The 23,487-nt window shown below is 38.6% G+C and overlaps 1 protein-coding gene across 4 annotated transcripts in view; it reads right to left on the bottom strand.

Moving 5' to 3' along the window:
- LOC102083100 (testisin) overlaps nucleotides 1-23,487 on the bottom strand; it is a 90,522-nt gene that overhangs the window by 5,155 nt on the left and 61,880 nt on the right. For 3 of the 4 annotated variants that reach the window (XM_025904430.1, XM_019353315.2, XM_019353314.2), the window contains exon 6: nucleotides 22,069-23,333. In XM_025904430.1, coding sequence (XP_025760215.1) covers nucleotides 23,085-23,333 — 249 coding nt within the window. In that variant the 3' untranslated portion in view covers nucleotides 22,069-23,084. Of the gene's footprint in view, nucleotides 1-22,068; nucleotides 23,334-23,487 lie in introns of those variants that run through there. The other variant, XR_003217534.1, reaches the window with a different exon arrangement.

Below are 23,487 nucleotides of genomic sequence, written 5' to 3'. Positions count from 1 at the left end.
TAATTCCCATTTTATAAAGTCTCGTTGGTGTGTAATACCAGTTGAGAATTTTATATATTGGAGAGATTTACCTCTAACTTCCCTGATGTAAAACCCATTTTCAGAGATAACTGAATCCCATGTTCCCTTGTCAAAGGAAAAATCCAGATCTTTTTCCCAAATACTTTGAAAACTTTTACATGTGTTGTGTTTAGCCCGATGGCATAAATTATACCATTTTGATGGCTTTGTAGAAGTAGAAGGAAATTCTCTATAAGATTTGTCTCCTGAGACAGTTTCATTTTATCTTACAATCTCTAATTTGTAGATATCGTCAGAAACGCCGGGTCGTTCCAAAGTAAACTTTACTGTCAGATCACTAAAAGACATGAAAGTGTTTTCTTCATATAAATCACTAATTAATCGTATGCCTTTTTTGTGCCATTGTGGCTAATAAATTGTGTGTTCACCTATTTTTTATTTTTGGGTTGTGCCACAGGGGTGCATAGTGTGGGGACAGATTACAGCTCTTGTGAACCTCTTACCGCACCATTTTTGAAAACTTTAAAATAGGATTATCTACTCTATTCCCTTTGTTGTCTTGTTTTTAGGCAAACACCTCAATGGGGGTGAACGGAAAGGCCAGTTCACACTCCATTAGAATCCAGTCGATGTTTGAATTTGTTGCTGCCCAGTGTTTATGCAGCTTGGACATTTCAAATGAGATGCTGTAATGTTTTATGTTGGGTAGGGATAGACCCCTTTCCTTTCTCAGTTGGTGCAGTCTACCAAGATTGAACCGAGGTCTACCACAATCTCAAAGGAAGTGTTTTATCATATTATCATATCTTAAGAGAATTTGTGGTGAAATACAAATTGGTATCATTCCAATGAAATTATTTATCAGAGGAGCTACTACCATCTTTATTATACTTTACTGAAAACACCAACTTTGTTGTTAATTCTTGTTATAAACTCCTCAAATAAATTAAGGGAACAATTAAAGATCACAGTATAATACACAGTCAATTAACCTTCATGGATATCAATCTATCTGTTTAGGAAACATGAACAACTGTGAATCCATTTCAGCTGCTTTGGTGCAAATGAAAGTGACGACAGGTGCACTGAATTAGCAGCAACAAGAAAACCCCACAAAGGGAATGATTTCTCATGTGGTGGCCACAAACCCTCTCTCTCCTTATCCCCCGATTGATTTTTCTCTAGCATAACTTTTTGTTAACATCCTTGTCACTAATGGAGCATGAGATGTACTCTGCAGCCCATTCAGCTTTCAAAAATAATCCATTTCCTCCAGGATGACAGATCCATACGTGCCGTTACAACAAGGCTTGCTGTGTCTTCAGCACAGTCTCAAGAGTGTGTTGCAGCAGTGTGCAGCTCCACTGGATTTGACATGGAACACCAGAACTTACAGGTCCCCCACTAGTTCCCTGTTCTCTTCACAGATGATGTTTCAGGCATCATAACATTTGTCATGTCCAGACTCTTTCATGTCTATCACATGTCCTCAGTGTCAATCTGCTCACATCTGTGATCAGAAGAAGACGCCAATGGCCGGTTCTGCTGTTCTCACTATCCAGTGTACCTGGATAGCTAGCAAGCTAATCACAAATGCACCGTTTTTGTAAAGCACCAAACTTTGGGGCTGAAAAATTAAGCCAAACACTGCAGCTGTTACTTTACCTTCCACATCGGTTCCTAGACTGTTAAAATGCCCAGCTTCAGCACTGACAAAGAAATGCTAGAAATGTCCCCTCAGCTAACCAGCAAACATGTCCCTTTGTGGCCCACATGGGCAACAGTGTGAGCCAAAACAAGACAGAGGAGAAAGTACTAAAATAAGTCAAATAAATTGATATAGATATAAAATTATAGATGATCACCGTGGCAGTCATCAGCAGATTGCAATATAACTTAAAAATAATGTTACCAAACATAAATCTGTCTCTCCAACACAGATGATGTCCCCTTGGACCCATGGGTAGCTGTCTCTGCACTCATTGTCTCCAACTATTGCTACCTTTGCTTCCTGGAGGACATCACCTAATTGGACAGAATTCAAAGATCAGGCTTTTCTAAGGAATCCAACACAATGCTGTAAAAGGAAATAAATATTTTATAACTTACTATTATAATCCCAACCAATGGCCCAGCTGCTGGTCTCACTGTTGAAAATGCTGTTTTCTGAGGCCAAGCAGACCGGCTGAATGTAGTCTGTGAAATCCACAGGAGCTGACAGCTTCAGAAGACAAATGTCGTTTTTAACAATCGCCGCGTTAAATTCAGGGTGCTGGATGATTTCTTCCACTGTTCAAGTCACTTCATTCGGGTTTGAACCTGAATTGCTGTTGTGGCCCAGATGGACCACTGTGGTACTGCCAACACTTTACACAAACACACACAGGTTATTTTTATAACACCACAGTGCAAAGGAGTCGATGTCATGAATTTCCTTTTTTCTTTTATCTTGCGTGCCTATGTGTGCGTGTGATCAGGCTGGCATGTTACATAAATTGGTTAATTCTACCACATAATGCTAGCTTTATAGTGTTTGGATATCAGCCATAGAGCTTATGTGACATCTGTTTATATTTTGTTTAACTTAGCAGTGAATGTGAAGTGAAGTCAACTGATCACAGCCTGCACACAAAGAAAACTTTACTAGCGCTCACAAAACAAACAGTCATGTAACTTATTTCTCACCGAGTCTTTTCTCCACACTGCATTGCTGCACCTGATCTTAGTTTTCCCCAGCATGTGTTCATTAATGAACCTTACAGATGTGCATAGTTGTATTTAATTGCAGCAACTTCTCCATTTAAACTCTTTATGCTAAACTAAGCTAGCCATCTTATCATCTGCCTAGTCACACTAGCCAAGGTGTGAAAATGGATGTGGGTCACAATCAGCCAAGGTTTCTGGTGAACCCATTGTGAGACCTTGCCCAACTCTATCATGTGACTTACTGAGATCCAAGTGATCCAAGATGTGGGCATTAAGGCATCTGAGGAAGGATCTCAAGGCAGATTAGATGATTAAAAGTGGGTCAACAGCCATCTTAGAGACTCTCCCAATAGGGCTTAAAATCTGGGACTTAGAACTGAAAAAGCTTCTTGGATGTGAGTGAAACACCTTCAAGAAACTTAAAGAAGTCCAGACGCTTTTCTTCCAAGCTCCTTAATGTGACATGTTATTTCAATTGTTGTGCAGACAATGCTGTACTTTACAGTTCAGCACTTTGGTCAACAGCTGTTGTTTTCAAATGTTAAAAGAAGTGCCATCTGAGCTGATTTTGAAGAAATAAAAAACATATCTCTGATATTTATTTACTGCACATACATGTTACACTTTATCATCATCTTCATCATCATCAAGTGTAAACTTGCACTAGTGACTCACAATAGTGTAGCAGATGCAGCTGTCAGCACCCACTGGTCATTGATCAGAGACCCTCCAAATTGATTTGGACCTTCACCTATAGCAGCGTACCAGGGCCAATTTTCTGTGATGCTGCTGCTGTCCGCAGCCCTGGTGCCACATGCTGACAAAACAAAAGAGAGCACAGTTAAACAGTGAGTACACTGACCAGCCACAGCATTAAAACCACTCAGAGGTGACAGATACCACTAATCAGTGCAACACTCTGCTGGGAAATCTTGAGTACTGGCATTCATGTTAATGTGATTTTAAGGAGGATCAACAGAAACCAGCTGAACATCTGAACATTAGACTGTGGTATCCACATGATACACAAATGCTTCCTCGAGTGTTAAAGCACAAAATAATTTCATAGTTTAAAGGAAAAAACTAAAGTCGGTGCAGTGATTCTTTGTCACCGAAACAAATGTGAATATTGCTGTGTATGTTTTGTAATTACTGTATAACTGACAGAAGGAAAAAAAAAATTGAACCAAACTCAAAATGTGAAGAATTTGAAAAATGTTTTAGGATGCTTACTGGGCTGCTCTGCATGACAACCTGAAAAGACAAACGGAGACAAACAGGTTCATAGAAAATATGCGAAAGTAGGCAATGATTTTTTTTTCAAAGTAAGTGGTGTTCCAGATATTTACTTCTGTTAAAACCAGCCAGTTTAGGTCTAGTTTCTATATTTTAAATATATACATATAATGTTTTTTGAAAATGTGTCGATGGAAACTCATTTGTGCTGTTTCTTTGTAATACAGGTTTCAGTGATGATCAGATGAAACACTGAGGACAACTTCTTCAGTCTCAAGCAGTCAAACAGAGTATTCAAAGTATTCTCTGATGGAGGGCAGGACCTCTTAGAGATATCATTTAATGCACTTTAAGAATCATGTGCAGATTTAATTTCACACTGTAAATCAAACTTATGAACCCCTAATTTATTAAGCAGTTACTAAAGTTTAATTAACTATTTACCCTTTTACTTCTGATTATCCTTAAGTCTTACTGAATTCACCAAGACATCATTATGTTCGTTAACCCAGTGCAGGTGATTACTTGCATTTGTGAGAAATCAATCACGTGAAAGCTAGCAGTGATTTCCTCTTTCTTAAAAAACTGATCACATACTAAACCGAACATTTTAACATCGACTGTTGTTAAAACCTTTAATCATTAACCTACCAGTTAATCTTTAAGTCACATTTCTACATCTTTTAAAGAAAGAAAACAAAAATTTGTATCTTTAAAAACTCCAACTCAGCATCACCTCTGTTGTTACTTTCGGCATGAAACATTTACCTCGGTGTTCCTGATCAAATAATTCACACATTTTCTTACAATTCACTCAAAAAACAATGACTGCATAGAGCAGAAAATGTTGATGTTAAATAAGTGTGTATCACTGTGAACAAGAAGCAGTTCAGTGACTTTGATTGGATTATATTATTAGATATGACTCTGAATGACATTAATTCTAAATTGACGCTTTCCTTGTGTCCAGGTGGAAAATTTCATTTAGAATAGTCACATTTGCACCTCTAAATAAGTCTCGTACTTCTTCCACCCCTGATATAACCTCAGTAATGAGAAAATATCTGAAGAAAAAATAAAATGTTTTCTCACCTTCGGATAAGACAATGATCCCCACAATGAAACAGTACACAAACTGTTGGAGAGCCATCGTTAACTGCACCTGTTTCAGATCATCTTAGACCTTAAATATCTAACAGTATGTTCAGCTCCACCCTTTTCTAAAAATTATGAGGGCCTCACCAAACAATCCAGTCAGACTTGCTGGTCTTTCTTCTTGTTATTGAGAACAGCAAAACATATATTTACTAAAAGTTGTGTAATGCTGAAACCAAATTCCCCACACAACTCCTTAACAGACTTTAATCAGACCTGATCCATTTGTTACTTCCTCTAAGGACGTTATGTTTTTGGTAGAATTCTGTCTGTGTACATCATGTAAACTCTGAACGAAAGTGTACAAAATGGGACCTCCATCTGGGACCTCACTCGTTCTCCTGTGGGCTTGCAGATGTCATTGGGTCTCAGATCTTTGGTACTCTGCAGATCGCGCGGTTGTCCTGGTTCCATCTCTGTCTGCTTGCAGGCTTCTGGGGGGCTTCACTGCACCTTACAGCCCTCATTATCAAGCATATTTGTGACAAAGACACATGCACTCTCACACTCACTCACTCATACACTTTCTCTCTCACACAGACACACACACACACACACTCTCTCTCTCTCTCTTTCTCTAAGAACAATGATTTGTGGATATTTGTATTTTCTAATATTTGTGTTCTAGGTGCTGTATGTTTGTATTTTGCTTTTTTCTTCTTACAGGTGCAGCTGTTGCGATACATTGTACATTTCCTCATGTTTCCATGAACCCCCCACCAACACCACCTCTTCTTCTTTTTCCCCCCTCTTGCCTGTCTTGACTTAGACCCCATCATAATTTACCACATATAATGTTATATCTGAAATATGACAAATAGAAATTAATAAATAAACAGATGAACAATTCACATGAACAAGACAAGCATATAGAGATTCCACAGAGCTGTTCTTGCAAAAACAAAATGTGTTCGGCGCCATTCATGCATTCAGACCACGATTCTGATTGCAAAAGCTGCCCGTCAGGATTGATCAGTTGTTGTTTTTTTTAAACAGACTGACTGAAAATAGATGAAGAAGATTATTGATGACTATCTTGCTTTGGTATTTTGTTTGCTCACAGAGAAATGTGCAAGTGAAAGCTGTCAATTTCTGGCATTTACTGTCAAAACACACCTGTGAGAAATATCTGGAATGGCTGGTTCTGTGCATGGACAGCCTTTGGAGTTTTCAAATTGCTTTTTTTGCGACGTCTTTAGCAATTAATGCTTGACTGAAACCAACAAACTGCACTCAAACAGCTACCTCAAGGTATGAGGTGACTTTCAGTAGCTGCTAATTTTCCCCATTATTATGTGTGGTGGGAATATTATTTAAACTAGCTTTGGCTGAGAAAATACAGCAACACCAAGGCTATGTCCACATGTACAGGGTATTTCTTAAAACTGAGATTTTCCATTTTTGTTTTTAATAAAATCCCGTCCACACGTGCAGTTTTGAAAAAATATCCCCATGTAAATGCCAAATGCTGTCAAGAAGATGCCAAATCCTAACCGTGTAAAATTTTTGGCCAATCAGAAGTCTAGAAGCCTGGGAGGGAAAGAGCAAACAGGGTTTTGTGCCCTCGCAAAACCCTGTTTGCGCTCCAAACGGTCCAAAATGCCGCAGCAAGGCTTTTATCCCACAGTCATAAATTCTCCCATATCACCCCTGTGTCAAGATCCTTGCACTGGCTTCCGGTTGAGTATAAATATCAGTTTAAAATCCTCACTTTTACATTCATGTCCCAAGAAGGTGAGGCCCCCACTTATATCACTGAGCTTCTCCAACCCTACTCTCCAAACCGGATCCTTAGATCCACTGATAGTGGTCTCCTAACAATTCCACGGACCCGTTGAAAACGAAGGGGGATTGCGCTTTTCAAACCCTGGCTCCAGTATTGTGGAACAGTTTACGTCCCCCGCTACGCACCATCAACTCTGTAGCTTCTTTTAAAAAACAGCTCAAAACACATCTGTTTAGACAGGCATTTAGGTAATATTCATGTGTAACAAACAGTTTTATTGGATATGCTACTATACCCTCTTTATAGGGTTTTATTGTTTCGAATGATATGCTTTATACCTTTTTGATTGTTTCGTTTGATATGCTTTTATTTCCATGTGAAGCACTTTGAAATAACTTCCTGTTTTAAAAAGCGCTATATATAGATAAATTTTACTTACTTACTTAAGTACTTCTGAAAAGCTTTTGTGTTTTTTTGGAAAGGCAGCTAATTTTGTGTTACGTTTCAAGTGCCTTCATCATTTCAAATGTTAATAACTAAAGACAGTATTTTGTATTTTGTCTCACAGGCTCAGAGTTTATTCAATAAAGAAAGAAACTGAAGCTTTTAAATAAGTCTGAGTGTTTCATAATCACAACTCACAGCGCGCTGAAATATGGCTGGTGTAGACTTGTAACTTAGGAGTGGACAAAATGCATACAGCATACATTAATTACATTTTTAAAAATTATGTTTATTCAAAACTGACGGCGACGTTGGCGTCAGGATTTGGGTTGTGAGAGTGTCTGTGTTGAATGTTTAAGTTCCCTCTGACGCCCCTGTCTTTCTAAATAGAGAGACAGTAACTGCTTGTTTATATGTAAGCATTTAAAAACTGCAGATAGCAAGATTAAAAGCCAAAGTATTTTGTGTATATCCGCCAAATGTGGCGGAAATGTAACCTGGCGCACAGCGTGACGTCAAAAACCCACACACCTTTGACTAAATCTCAGTTTTACTTCATCCACACATAAACGCAAAAACTTAGTTTTTGAAAATCTTCACCCTGGCAGGAGATTTAAAAAAAATCTCAGTGATCCAAAACATGTGTATGTGTGGATGAAAGGCACAAACATATAGAAAAAGCTGTGTTTTCAAAAATACCCATGCAAGTGTGGACGTAGCCTTAATCCGTAACGAGAGTGGCATCGTGGATCCAAAACCACGGGACCCATGAGAATAACTCCAAACCCCTCTCACTCCTCAAAACATTTTTTGTCTGGGTAATCACTCACATGGGGTTTGTTAAAAATAAATATGTACAGGAATTTGCAAAAGTTTTAGGTGTGAAAGATGTGAAAAAATGCTGTAAACAAAGAATGCTTTCAGAAATATAAAAGATTGTTTATTGGCCCCAAATGTATTCTGCAGCAGGACAATGACCCCAAACATACAGCCAAAGTCTTTAAGAACTATCATCAGTGTAAAGAAGAACAAGAACTACTGGAAGTTATGGTATGGCCCCCACAGAGCCCTGATCTCAACATCATGGAGTGTGTCTGGGATTACATGAAGAGACAGAAGGATCTGAGGAAGCCTACATCTACAGAAGATCTGTGGTTAGTTCTCCAAGATATTTGGAACAACTGACCAGCCGAGTTCCTTCAAAAACTGTGTGTAAGTGTATCTAGAAGAATTGATGCTGTGTTGAAGGCAAAAGGTGGTCATGCCAAATATTGAGTTGATTTAGATTTCTCTTTGGTTCATTGACTGAATGTTGTTAAATAATGAAAATAAATGATTAACACTTCCATTTTTTGTTTACAGCATTTTTTCTCACATGCCTAAAACCTTTGCACAATACTGTATGTGATTAAAGTATTGTTTATAATATTGCACAAAGTGGACTGACAAAAAAGATGAGATGACAGACAGATGAGCTTACAGATGACCATCTTGCTTTGGTATTTTGTTTGCTACCAAACTAATATGCAAATGAATGAAGGAGAGCACCTTTTCATTTATTTACATATTAGTTTCTCTTGCTCTTCACCTGTGCTGCCATACACACCTGTGCTGCCATACACACCTGTGACAAATATCTGGAATGGCTGGTTCTGCACATGCAGAAATTCTCTGAAGTCTTAAGTATATGATGCATGCCTCTCATCCTGAAGATTTTACCAGATCAAGTGGCCAGTCTGTTTGCTATTTTGAATTTGATTACAGCAAAAAATTTGAAAAAAAAGAAAAAAAAAGAAAAGAAAGAAAAAAGGGGGTTCTGCCATTTATACTACTGTTTGTATGTGTGTGAGTGTTTTCCCCCAGCATTTGGCAGGTGATATTAGTGTTGTGGCAGATCATTTCATCATGAGCTAACCTTTAATGTTTAGACCATGTGTAGTGTTACATGCTTTCATTCCAACTTTCAGTCCCCACACAAATGTGTAAACATGGTACACACACACACACACACACACACACACACACACACACACACAAAAGCAGAAGGGAGACAGCTGCTACAAAGTCAACAAGCTGAAAAGATGAGAAAATGAGAGGGAGACAGTAAAATTTAGATGCACTTCAGTCACACTCAAATATGAAGACCAGACCTTCTGTGTTATAAATGTAGTCACTGTTTCCCCTTTCACAAGACATTATATGCCAAGGATATGGAGGGCCAGGTGTGACAAAATAAATCAAATACACCATAAATTAAATAAATAAATATTTAAATAATGAATTAAATGGCCATTTATTTTGATCTAAAACACTGAAGAAATTATTTTGTCATTTATTTATTTCCAATATTATTAAATGAATAAGACATTTGATTAATTAATTATATATTTAATTAATTAATTATTGACACATTTAACTAATTATTTAATGATGCATTTGCCTACAGTAAAACATATACTGAAGTGCCAAAACTAATTCATTTTGGCACTTCTAACCATGCAGCTGTGTTCTTGAATTATTTTTATCTGTCAGCCTCATCTATTCACAGCAGCTTATGCAGTAACCATGCATAAGCTGGTTACCACCTTTTATTTTAAAATCAAATTTAAAACCTTCAATCTTTATATTTTAAGCTTTTGTTACTAACTTGTATTTTCAAATTGTTATGCACTAAACATGTATCAGATCATATAAACACTATCAATTTGACTGAGAGAAAGTTCGTCCGCTCACATTTAAATCTAGTTTATGTCCAATTGTGCAGATTTTGGTATAAACAACAGCCTTTGCTTACCTTTATTTGGAAGGCTTTCTGTGAGCAGAAGCGGAGCTATTGTCTCAATGTCTCCTCTCTTCCGAAAAGAAAAAGTTGTGCTTGAAATTGTTGTCGTGTGAGCCGCCTATCACGCAAGCTGTTAACTATCAGAAACTTGTCCTCTCATTTTGTGTTCCCTGAAAAAGGCCTATTTGTATAATCCTGAAATGTATATTAAGTTTCAGTTTTGGATAACTTTGCTTTTTTTTTTAACCTCTGGCAGTTCACTACTTACCTTTGTACCATTTCAAGCTATTCATTGGACTTCAATGACTTGAACTGCAATAAATGACTGGAAAAACTTGGGTGTTCTAAAACTTTTGACCGGTAGTGTACTCAGTGCATGTTTTACTGTAGGCAATTGTTCTTCAGTTGGCCCATTCAAATACTGTGGCAGTTTACTTACTGCAGAACTGAAATCTGGTCTTGCTTATCTCAGACCCTTGCTAATCCTATCCCATATCTCAAAGTCATCATCATCACCTGCCATTATGTCAGTTTGTGCCTGCCTTTTCACGGTTGTTTTGATCACAAACTTCACCAGTCTGTCCTTCTGTTAAGATAAAAAAACAAGTATGCTGGACTATTTTTGTCATATCCATCAGAAATTCCTTTCTCACATCCTGAGTCTAGATTTCTCTTGTTCTATCTTTAGACATGACAGGTTGTTCTAAATTTTCTCATTTGGAAAGGTTTGGTCTTCTTCCTGTCAGCATCAAATAAGGTGTCTGTCTTGAAAATTTGTTAAAACATCATAGGTCCATAATTCCTTAGTTAGCTCTCTATTAACATACACCTGGCCTTGCCAAAATGTGTGCGCCAGTTTTGCTCAGCTGTACCATTTTGATGTTGTGAGTTTGGTGCTGAGGTACTGAGGTGTCATGCCTGATGGCATTTTTGCGATTCTGATAATCCTTGCCCATAAACTCTGTTTCATTGCCAAATCTGATACATTTAAACTGCCCATATGGGGCTGTATCAGCCAGAAACTTTGTTGTTGCTTGCACCATATCACTCTTAATTTTCAGGAAATGCACAAACACTGCACTTCATCTTCGGTGAGTCATAGTGCAAACCTATACGCATTCCTGAATTCTGGGTCTACTGGTCCTGCTATATCTGTGTGTACCAGTGCTTAGGCAGCGTTGGCTCTTACGTCAGGCTCCGTGTTCCTAGTCTGAATAAACTTTTCGTGTGTGCACTCCTTGCAATATAGGCTTTTTGTTGTTGACTTGCCCTCTTTACAATCAAGCAAACCTCTGCATCTCCTCTGTACTCTGATCCTAATTGGTTTTACAATGATCGGTATCAAGAACTGCAATCAAATATTGTAAATTGCATTTGCAAAACTATAAAAATAAAAATGTACATGGGCCATTGAACTCTGAGCCACTGGCCTAAAGGGTTGTTAGGTTGGACACAGACATATTATTGATATTAATTAAAGTCTACACCATCATAATGTCTTTGATCAACAGTACAAGAAGTTGCCTTCTATTAACGTCAGAAAGTATTCCAAGTTGACAAAGTAAAGCTAGATTTTTTATGCCTTAGTTTTGATTGTATATAGACCTTATTTTATTTGACTTTGACTGTACTTGAGGTTATTTATATAATTTCCATTTAACAAAAAAAAAACAAAACTTCATATGTTAATGTGTGAAAGTGTTTCCTGATGGTTCTGTTTCTAAGAGTGAAAAATAAAATAAAACACAACAATATGTATTTAATCACACAGGTATTCTGAATAAGGACACCCCCAAAAAGGATTTTAATTCATTTGCATAAGATTTTGAGCAAACAACAGAAATTAGTCAATTTGTGAAAACATCTTAACATTTCACTCCTCAGAATTATTTAAGAAGGGTTGGATTTCTTAATCACAACCATTAGGTCATTTGTGTAACTCTTAGAGATCAGTCACTGAGAGTCCTCCTTCCTTCCCTCGCGCCGTATCTACTTTACACCATAAACACACCCCTCTCATTCAATTGCAAAGTGTCACCAAGAGGTGGCGCTTTATTCAAAAAATCTTTGACTTGGATAGCAAGCTACAGATGATTTTCTCAGTATTATTGTAGGGTCTTTACCTTATACTGAGGCCACTGTTTTGATTTGGTGCTATATAAATGACAGTGAATTGAATTTCACATTCTGTTCATAGCTCTTATTCTTAAACCTCTTCAACCATTAAAATATAAAAACTTAAAGTTTTTAAAATGTAAAATAAATGGATAAAACTTTACAGTCACTTTGACCATTCAGACCTTTTATACTGCAAATCACATAAACTATTTCCAGTACAAAGTTCTTCATCCATCCATTTCAATCTAATCTAATAAATCAAGACAATTTAAAGGAAAATTACAACAAAAAAAACAAAAACAGAAAAATAATATTCTTGCACACGAGGTTCCTCATAGATCCTAAACCAGATGTGGAGGTTGTTTCAGGTATACCAGAACATTAAAGAAATAATTTTAAAACATTGGCATATCCTTCAAAATGACCCAAACTTATTAGGTACCTTTAAAGAACCACCAATGATAACCTATAGGAGAGGAAGAAATATTAAAGATAGGCTTGTTAGAGCTTCCCAGGACTCTAATACTCCAGATAAAACCCCGATAAGCCATAACCTACAAGGTAATTTCAAATGTGGGTCGTGCATAAATTGCCAATACACCAAAAATGTCAAATCATTTAAAGATCCTATAAGTGACAAAACTATTGCCATAAAGGGCTTCATCACATGCAGGACTAAAAATGTAATCTACATGATACAGTGCCCATGCAATAAAATATATATACAATACAGTTTTTTTTATAAATAAAATATATTATTTTTTATAAATAATAAATAAATAAAACTGTCACATAGCCGCACAAACACTGCCACTTGATCCAGAGGTAGATATTCTCCTCCTCTTAGGCCGTGATATAGTTCAGGCTCACAAGGTTCGACGCCAGGCAAATGGGCCCAGTGAAGCACCTTACACCACACAGCTTGATCTTGGATGGGTAATTGTCGGGGACGTTTGCCTCTCGGGAGCTCACAGACCCACAGTGAACTCCTACAAGACAAACATACTGCATAATGGCCGCCCCAGTTTTTTCTCTCCCTGTAGCAACAGAATCTACACAAAGGTAAAGATCATAGAAGAATGCCCCCTTTTAGAGAGCACACGGGTCAAAGGTGAAGTGGGCAAACACATCTTTGAGCAAACTACTGGTGATGACAAAATGGCACTCTCTGCAGAAGACAAGTCGTTTCTGAACATTATGCACAAAGAGTTTGCTAAAGATGATGCAAATAACTGGGTCGCCGCGCTGCCCTTTCATCATCCCCGACATCGCTTACCCAACAACAGAGAGCAGGCTCTCAACTGCCTCATGTCCCTATGAAAGACATTAAAGAGAAAACCAGGGATGAAAGATCATTATGTGGAGTTTATGAAAATGACGCCCATGACAAAGGTCATGCAGAAAGGGCTCCCCCTCTCAAACCCCACCAAGAATGCTGGTATCTCCCACACTTTGGTGTTTACCACCCCCAAAAGCCAGCAAAAAACAGAATAGTCTTCGATTTAAGCGCCCAGTTCGAAAATGTGTCTCTGAATCAAGTGCTGTGTAAGGGCCCAGATCTCAATAACAGCCTTTCGGGTGTGCTTCTCAGGATCAGAGGTGACCCACATGCTGTGATGGCCCACGTGGAGCAAATGTTTCACAACTTCATGGTCAGAGAGGACCATCGTGATTATCTGCGTTTTTTGTGGTTCCGCGATCACGACCTGGATGGAGAATTGGATGAGTTTCACATGACAGTCCAAGGTTTGGGAGATTTCTGTTAAAAACTGTCTCCAGACTGCTGCACATTGCCAAGTCATTTAAAGGTGAAAAAGAGAGCGCATGTCGTGGATGGCTCAAGTGCAACAACTATGCTACAGAAGAACAGCTTCAGCAGGCCAAGGTCACTATCACTCGTGAAGTTAAGAGAGGTGTATGTGGATGACATCAGGCGCATGGAGCAGAGTGAGTCCATTCGCACACAAAGTCCACTTAGCAAGCTGAGTCCCTTCATAGATGCTGATGCAATTATAAAGGGACTCAGCCAGCTGACAAGAGCTCAACTGTCAACAGATGAGACACACCCCATGCTCATTCCCAGTAAACACCACATAACTCAGCTCATAATCAGACACTTTCATGCGCAAGTATGTCATCAGGGCAGACACTTTACGAAAGTGCAATCAGAGCTGGAGGTTTTTGGATGGTGGGTGGGAAAAGAGCCATCAGTAGTGTTATCTTGAACTGTGTCACATGTTGCAAATTAAGAGTGTTAGGATTGAAAATTTTTGATTTCTCTGACCAAAATAAGTGGTTATAATCATTTTCATACATTTACTGCAAATGTGCTCATAATGAGTTGGTACTCAGTTTCCTGAAGGTCATAAGCTTCGTTCGGCGTGACTGTCTGGACTAGGGATGGGTATCGTTTAGGTTTTATCCGATACCGGTGCCAAACCGGTACTTTTGAAACGGTGCCGGTGCTTAAACGGTGCTCAAACCAGTGCTTAAAGAATGGAGAACACAAAATTGGTCCAAAAACCTCTCATGTTCAGCTGTTTTTTTTTTGTAAAAAGATAACAATGTTAGCCTTTTCTGCAGCTATAAGGCATATATGGTCCCACTCTTGGTTGGAAGCAGTGCTTAAACAATGGAAAAAAAACAAACTTTGTCCAAAAACCTCTCATGTTTAACTGTTTTCCACTTTTTCTTTGGTCATTTTAGCCTTTTTGGCCAGGGTGAAGGGAGCATCTGCCATCAAACAAGAAGACAGCCGCATGTAACTACGAAGGTGTTTGCTAGTTCACCTTACATCAGCGGTCCCCAACCTTTTTTGCGCCACGGACCGGTTTATGCCCGACAATATTTTCACGGACCGGCAATAAAGTGTCGCGGATAAATACAACAAAATAAAACTAGTGCCGGTACCGAAAAAAAGAAGATTTATTCATAACACACGTGAAAAGACCCAGGAAAACCGAGTTAACGATAAAAACGATAAAAATGATAACAAAATAACGCTGAAAACCGATAAAACCCCTGAAAACCATACATTTCACACCTGAGCCTCAACTCTCGCGGCCCAGTACCAAACGACTCACGGACCGGTACCGGTCCGAGGCCCGGGGGTTGGGGACCGCTGCCTTACATGCATTAATGTAATAATGTGGTTAGCGTACTCAACGTTAATTACACACGAACAACATGAAGCTACTCACGCAGAGAAGAACAGCTGCTGCTGCCATCATCATCCGTCATCATTTCTGCTACACTGACAGGGCTAGGGGCCAGGACTCTACTCTTCGGGTTTTTGGGGGATGTTGCTAACTCCGGGTCCGATAACAGGCACCACACCCGCAGTAGATGTGCACGGTGTGAGGTCTCGCAGCAAGCTATCAAACACGGCGCATTTCTCGGCTTTAAAAAAAAACACTATGCGTCGCCAGATGTTTCATCAGATTCGAGGTGTTACCTCCTTTGCACAGAATCACAGTATCAGCTTAAAGCACTTGTTGCAGGCTGCTGGGTTTGCATCTTTTGCTGTGAAGTACAGCCAGACTTTTGATCGCTTCGCCTTGGACATTTTTAATCTGTAGCTCTGCTCTAAAAGAACGTACATACCTGGCCCCGCCTACTGTCCTGGGAAACGTAAAATGATTGGCTAGAATTGGCTCAGGGAAAAAAAAGCACAGAAATAAAGCACCGAAATGTGCGCTGCTTTTCGGTCTGGTTACTACCGTTTATGTCAGACACCGGTACCCATCCCTAGTCTGGACTGATATATTGTAGAAAATGACTTAGAGTGCAGAGGGGTAAATGCAAACACGCTTACAGACATAGATTATGATTAGAATAAATCTCTGGGTCAGAGAGTTACGAATATGATATTCTAAACCAACTTTGACTCACTAGAACAGGGGTGCCCAATCCCAGTCCTCGAGAGCTACAATCCTGCAGCTTTTAGATGCATCCCTACTCCAACACAGCTGAATCAAATGGTTTGATTACCTCTTCAGTGTGCCACCAAGTTTGGCAAAGGCCTGATAACAAGCCATTCATTTGATTCAGGTGTGTCGGAACAAGGATGCATCTAAAAGCTGCAGGACGGTAGCTCTCGAGGACTGGGATTGGGCACCCCTGCACTAGAAGAACAATGGATAATAGCATTAGATTATCAAGGCTAGGCAGGGAAGTGTTTTCCTTTTCTGTCTCTTACAGAGGAGGGTGCAGATACCAGACGAGGTCTGAGGTATGAGGATACTTCACAGCAGACACCAAGACTGCCACGTCCGTGCGGGAGGACGATAGCTGCTATAATTTATGTTTTTGTCTCACTATATAATGTTGTACAGCCCGTTTGAGGGTCATCCTTTTTGTGAAACAGGCTCCTGGTTCACATACAGGTCCACAGCGCTGTGTAAGCTTGTAATTTCATCTGCCAAAAGCAAAGTAAGTCCTTTTTTAAGAGACAAACCTTTCTCGTGAGATTCCTTCCAAACATTCTGAACACAACAACAGGCAAGCAACAAGAGCAGATTATGTCAGATCTACCTGAAGACAGAATGTATACAGACCCTCCTTTCATGTGTGTGGGCCTAGATGTTTTTGGTCCATGGCCTGTTACAGTCAAAAAGACACGAGGAGGTCAAGAAGAGGCCAAGAGATGGGCAGTGATCTTTACGCGTATGAGCACTCGTGCCATACATATCGAAGTGATAGAATCAATGGACACTTCATCTTTCATTAACGCTCTGCGCTGTTTCTTTGCCATTCGAAGTGCTGTCAAACTGCTCAGATCCGACTGCGGCACAAACTTTGTGAGCGCTTGCAGAGAACTTCAAATTGACAAGAAGGGCTGTCATAACGACAAAATCAACAAGTATCTTGGAGACAGAAGCTGTGAGTGGCAATTTAACCCTCCTCATGCCTCACACATGGCTTGATCTTGGGAGTGCATGATTGGCGTCAGTCGGCGGATCCTTGATGTAATACTGCTGCAGCACGGAAACGCAAAGCTCACACATGAGGTGTTAGTGACTTTCATAGCGGAGGTCACTGCTATAGTTAACTCAAGGCCACTTACTACGGTTTCTGCCGACTCAGAGCATCCTGAGATTCTCACTCCTGCCATGCTACTCATACGAAAGGTGTGCCCCCAGTGCCACCGGGCCAGTTCCGTGACCAGGACCTGTTTAGAGCACAATGGAGATGTGTACAGTACCTGGCCAACGTCTTCTGGGGACGATGGAGGAGAGAGTACCTCAGTGGACTACAAGGTTGTTGCAAGTGGAGGGCACCAAAGCCCAGTCTACAAATTGGAGATGTGGTCCTCCTCAAAGATGGACGAGAAAACAGGATTGACTGGCCACTAGGGCTAGTCACAAAGACCTTTCCCAGCCAAGATGGCAGAGTAAGGAAGATCAAAGATCGTCCGCAGCGGCGAATGTAGAGTGTACCTGAGGCCCATAAGTCAGGTTTTCTCCCAGCGCTCGACAGGGAAGGTCCATTTCTCCGTGTCTCTGACAATTCCTGCATCTGTTGCTCTTAACCTTAACCTAAAAGGCTTAACCTGTAACTGTGGCAAAACGGTTGTTTGTTCTCACTTATTAGTATCTTTTTGAGTGATGTGATGACTTTCTTGTGTGTTTAGTGAGTTTGTTACGTTACTAGTGTAAGCTAGCTGTTGGTGCTTTGTTTAGCCTGCTAGCATGAAACATACCAGCATATGGTGTTAGCTGTATTTCTTGACATGCAATGCATGTGTTATTGTCGATGTTGAGATTGTGTAGTGACTGTTTACTAATGACAGCAACGTTAAATGTAAAGTTTGTGTATTTGTATGGAGACTAAATACAAAGTATTCTGTTTCTGTTATGACAGTTTTACAAAAAAAAAATAAGGATCAGTAATGCTCTGAAGAATGCGACATGGTCTCCTGAGTGTTCACTGAAGCCATTTAATGTTTAGCTTTCTGCATAAGAAAGATAGAGACATTCAGCTGAGGACAGAAGATTCACCTTTCTAAAGTGAGAAAAACAAGCAACAAATAGAAAGCACGTAAGTGGCCCACAGGCTCACACTCGCTAGTACCTGGCAACACAAATCCACACTACTCCCACAAACACAAATACAAAACACATCACCGGACATTCCTTTGCCTTGGTTTCACACACTAAAAGGAGAAGGAGCAGAACAGACAACCAGCAACAACCCTCATCTAGCCTTTTTGAAATGTCTGAGTTAGTTAATTCGTCGGGTTAGTGAATAAATCATCAAGGCACTGACTGTGACTAATTTTTTGTGTATAATGACTCACATGGATTACTTTTTAAATTTTAAAGAAAATTTAAAAACTATTGATTGATAATATTTTTCCAAATGGACCAACAGATAAGATGAGAAAAGAGATGACTATCTTATTTTGGTGTTTTGTTAGTTACCACGAAATATGCAAATGAATGAAAGATGGTGACTCCTGACATGTACTGCCAAAACACGCCTTTGCAAATATCTGGAATGGCTGGTTCTACACATACAGCTCCTCTGAAGAGCACACACACAGAGGAGGGAGGGAGACAAGTAAAGGATGGTAAGCGAGAGAGAAAAATGGAGCCTCCTTTTTACTGAACGCATACAGTGTTACTAATGTTTTCTTTTTTTAATAATCATTCACACGAGAGTTTGTTAAATAATATATGACAAAAATGATTGATTAATAATTTGTGAATGCCATTGATGTGTTTCATCCATTATATAAATTATAAATTTAATCACAAAAGATTTGTGTGATTTTTTTCGATTACTTTTAAATTCCAATTTTATTTTTTTTTATTTTTTTTATTTTTTCAATTTTAAGTATGCATGTCAGAGTATTTTACTAAAACTGGTGTTAGGGTGTGTAAACTTTGTGACATCATGTTGAATTTATAATAAAGTTTAACTTAAAGAAATGCAGAAGTCGTTTCCATGTGATGGAATGATCTTAGAGGTCAAAATATGTTTATTTAGGTCCTCTCAGTCACCAAAAACAACCACAATTTATTTCAATAAAAGGTTAATACACAGTGGGAAAACTGCACATTTATGGAATTCACATCCGTAGTCATTTAATGTCCCATTTTGTGGAAGGCACCAAGAGGTTGCGTGTTTCTTTGGTCAGTCTTGTTCCACATTTTCAAAGACATAATTCCAGACCCCAAAAAACTCATTGAAAGCAACTAATAAGAATGAAACAACCACGCACATCCATTAAGTTAAAATGAATACACTTTCATTTGCATGGTTGCAAGTTTAAAGTGGAGTTTGAAAAAATATCCTCCTCTAAGGTATAAAGACAGGACTGAAAATTATTTAAAAAGCAGCCAATGTCCAAAGAACAACTTTGAAATACCTTTAAAAAGCCAAGAGAATACAAACTACTATGTGAAAGTCTGGCCTCTCTTATGCAAAAAACCTTGTGTGTGTATATTTAGTGGGTGTCGGTCTGTGCTCCTTGTCGGCTCGTCTGCTTTTCATGGTGTTTTTGTTCCTTAGTCTCTCTGCCCTTCACGTTTCTTTATGATTTCAGGTTTGCTCTTTAGTTTTCCCATTTTAGGTTTGTTTCTTCAGTAACTTCTCATGCCTCATTGCCTGTTTTTGTCACTCTGCCACTTTGTAAATAAATGTCACTCATATCACCAGTCTTTTGCCTGCATTTTGGGTCCTTTTCCTCCAACACCACATGGCTCGCCCCGGCAGCCGTGACACATCCTCATAATTCAAACAGAATGAATAAATAAAAACCCAGCAAACAATAAATAAAGAAATAGTTCAACCAGTCTCAGAAATAACCTCCACATGGTATTTAATTGTCTTTCAAGTTGTATCTATTTATTATTTTTGGTTGAAATGGATGAATGAAGAACTGTTTACTGGAAATAGTTTTGGTGTTTTGCAGTGTACAATACCTCAGTGGTCAAACTGACTGTACATTTTATCCATTTATTTAACATTTTTAAAACTTAACTTTAAGTTTTTTTTTATATTTTAACAGTGAAGAGGTTTAAGAATGAGAGCTATTAAAACAAACATCGTGAAATCACTACCTGCTGACCATTAGTTACCCAGAAAATAGCCTAAACAGCTTCAAAGAAACTAAGAATAGATGCAGAAAAATGTGTCAGGGCTGCTGCACCGTGAACAGTAGTACCATCAACAACTAGGCCTCAAATTCACAGGAGGCTGCTGTTGCTACCACCAGCTGCTGTAGAAGTGAGAAAGAGATGGCCAAGAATGAAATTATGTAGTAAGAAAATAGATGGAGGGACATAATTAGGAAGGAAGATGATAGGTTTGTAGCTTGAACCCATTCGCTGGAACGTTGAAGACAATGTAATTACACAGCAAAGCAAGACATGAGTAGGCAAAGTTCTTTATGTTTCACGTGCACGGGAGAGAACTGAAGAAACGCCGTTCCTTCGCTTGACCCCAGTTGCTCTCGTCCACTCTCCCGTAACACTGCTCTTTTATTGTGGTTACATGAATATGCATAGGTTCATTAACATATGACATCTTACATAGGTATGCATGTGAACAAAGAATACCCTGTGTGTGTGTGTGTGTGTGTGTGTGTGTGTGTGTGTGTGTGGGGTCAAAGCATGACCCCATATATGACTTCCCTAAACCTGCTGGCCTGGAAGTCCAGCAGTTCATCTAAACAAAAGGCACTTAGACTACAACACGTTTATCCTACCATAAAACAATAAGACAAGGTACGACCTCTCCCATGCTCCTAGAATGTGGGTGTGAAAGTCAGAGAGCTCTGGAATGCACACAAAGCCTTTTACAGCCTACTAAAGCTCACACATCCTATCACTACACAATCGATTATACACCTCTAAGCATATATGGGTAGATATTTGTAAGCATAAATGACAATCACAATACAAAACCTAACAGAAGACATTCAAGCAATCAGGTAAAAATGAATGGCTACTTTGACCATGAGCCACTGCTAACAGTGTAGCTTCTAACTATTGTTGCTGCAGTGCAACTAAGAAATAACCTAACAACTGTACCAAACTGATTAAAACCCGTTTCAATATCTATCAAACAAAATCAAATACATACATAATGTGTGTATTCATAATATATATGTATGAGTGATCATGTTTGGCCGCATGGGTCGATTTTTTTTGTCCCAGTCCAGCCCTGGTTTTAGTTTAAAATCAGCTGGAAGCACCACATTTTTATTTACAGCAATATAGATTATATATGAGCAGCGCGTCAAGCCTGCTGTACTAAAACCACAGAATGAAGCACAAACAGTGCATAGCATTGTCACGTATATTTATTTAGTGATTTAGAAAATGTTTTAATGTTTTTCTACTTGGTTCTGATCTGTTGCTGAGTTGTTTTCACACTGCTGGAAATGCCGATGCTAGAACATCTGTTCAACCAATGATAACCAAGCTTCGTGTGACCATTTATCCAGATAACGTAAAGATACCCTGCAAATGCTGATCACCCTTCTGGTACACGGCTCTGAGACAGCAGGACACTTGACTGCCGTTTTACCCTTATGATTAATATTCACAATGAAAATGTTAGTTTAACATCCAGAAATCTGTACGATGTGTTTCATAGTGTCTAACAAGCCTTATATATTTAAACTTACCAGTTGCTACATGTCTGAAACACCAATGTTATCCCATTTAATAAAGATTATTTGTGTATACACAGGTCATGCTGCTTACTGAACAAAAAAAAAAAAGGGGGCTGAATAATTACGCACACCCAACTTTTCAGTTATTTATTTGTAAAAAATGTTTGGAATCATGTATGATTTTCGTTCCACTTCTCACGTGTACACCACTTTGTATTGGTCTTTCACATGGAATTCCAATAAAATTGATTCATGTTTGTGGCTGTAATGTGACAAAATGTGGAAAAGTTTCAGGGGGCCGAATACTTTTGCAAGCCACTGTATACTATATCGTGAGACATGGATGTAAATTGCAACTTAAGTATTTGGCTGAGGCAAAACAACCACAGCATTGATTTTAGCATGAAGATACTAATGAAATGTATGTCAGGTGTCCTGTGTGAAGGATAATCTTTGATGCCACATGAATGCATGTATATGAAGACATTTACATGAGGACAAATTGATTTCAGAAAAATAAAAATGCTCAAATGGGAAAGATTGTGAGTTATTTTGTTTATCTGTTATTTTGTATGTTAGCTGTTTAGTCATTTTTTTAATGTGAGACATTAATCTAAAGATGGATGCTATCATATTTTATTTCAATGTTTTGGTTAAAGTGAATAAAAGGATAAAAGGACATTAAATGTAACAGTCTTTTAAAGTACAGCTGTTGTGTACTAAGCACAGGTTAATTTTAGAAGTTTACATTTAAGAATTTTGGGGTAAATGGTGTATTGAGTTGTAATTTTATAGAAATGTATGCTCAAAGACATGAAAAAGAACATTTAAGTTATGGTGCAAGTAAATGCCTGTAATAAAAACAAAATTTTCCATTTTAGTATTAACAGAAATGTATGTTAATTATACAGAAATTATAATGTAAATTTACAGAATTTTCCATTTTATGGAAAATTCCTGTGAACTTCTTAAAAAAAACCCCATAAATACTGAAAATGCCCCAGCCGTAAATTACCAGGGCATTGTCTGTTTTGTTACAGTTTTTATTTCTTTTTTTTTTTACTTTATACAGTGTGGAGTAAAAGTGTAAATTACCTTAAAATTAAAAATCTCATGAAAGCAAAAAACAGTGAAAAATTGTTCAACATTTTTCATGTTTCTGTGCAAATACAGAACCAGCTCCAGCAAATATGTGCAGTAAAACAACAAGAATGCAGACTGAAGAGAAATGAGTGAAGTGGATCAGGTTTTCATCACTGTCAAACATGTTGTTACATTTTGTGGGAAGTTGTAGGGAGAGTGGTGAGTTTAGTGGTTGGTGATGTTGAACTGCCTGGGTTGGTGACAGGAACAAAGCCTGGTGGAGTCCCTGTGACTGTGTCGCTGATCCATTTGTGGTACTGGGATACACGAGTGAACACTGAAGGTCTTCCCAAAATACCACATAAGGTATAACCGAGAAGTCCATTCTGGACCCAGACTGACTCTTTTTTGGTCATGAGCGGTCCCCCTATGTCAAACTGTGGAAAGAAATCAATAAACATTATTGAGACAGATTAATATCTCTTAAAGGGGACATGAAACACTACAAATATAAAGGTTAATTTACACAAGTTGAGCCAGACATAGAATTAACTCTGTCTGTGAAGCTGGATTTAAGAAATAAGTGCTTGA

Source organism: Oreochromis niloticus, linkage group LG3 (genome assembly GCF_001858045.2).
Source record: "Oreochromis niloticus isolate F11D_XX linkage group LG3, O_niloticus_UMD_NMBU, whole genome shotgun sequence".
Taxonomy (NCBI): domain Eukaryota; kingdom Metazoa; phylum Chordata; class Actinopteri; order Cichliformes; family Cichlidae; genus Oreochromis; species Oreochromis niloticus.
The sequence above is the reverse complement of the archived record's forward strand: the minus strand, read 5'-3'. Positions and strand labels throughout refer to the sequence as shown.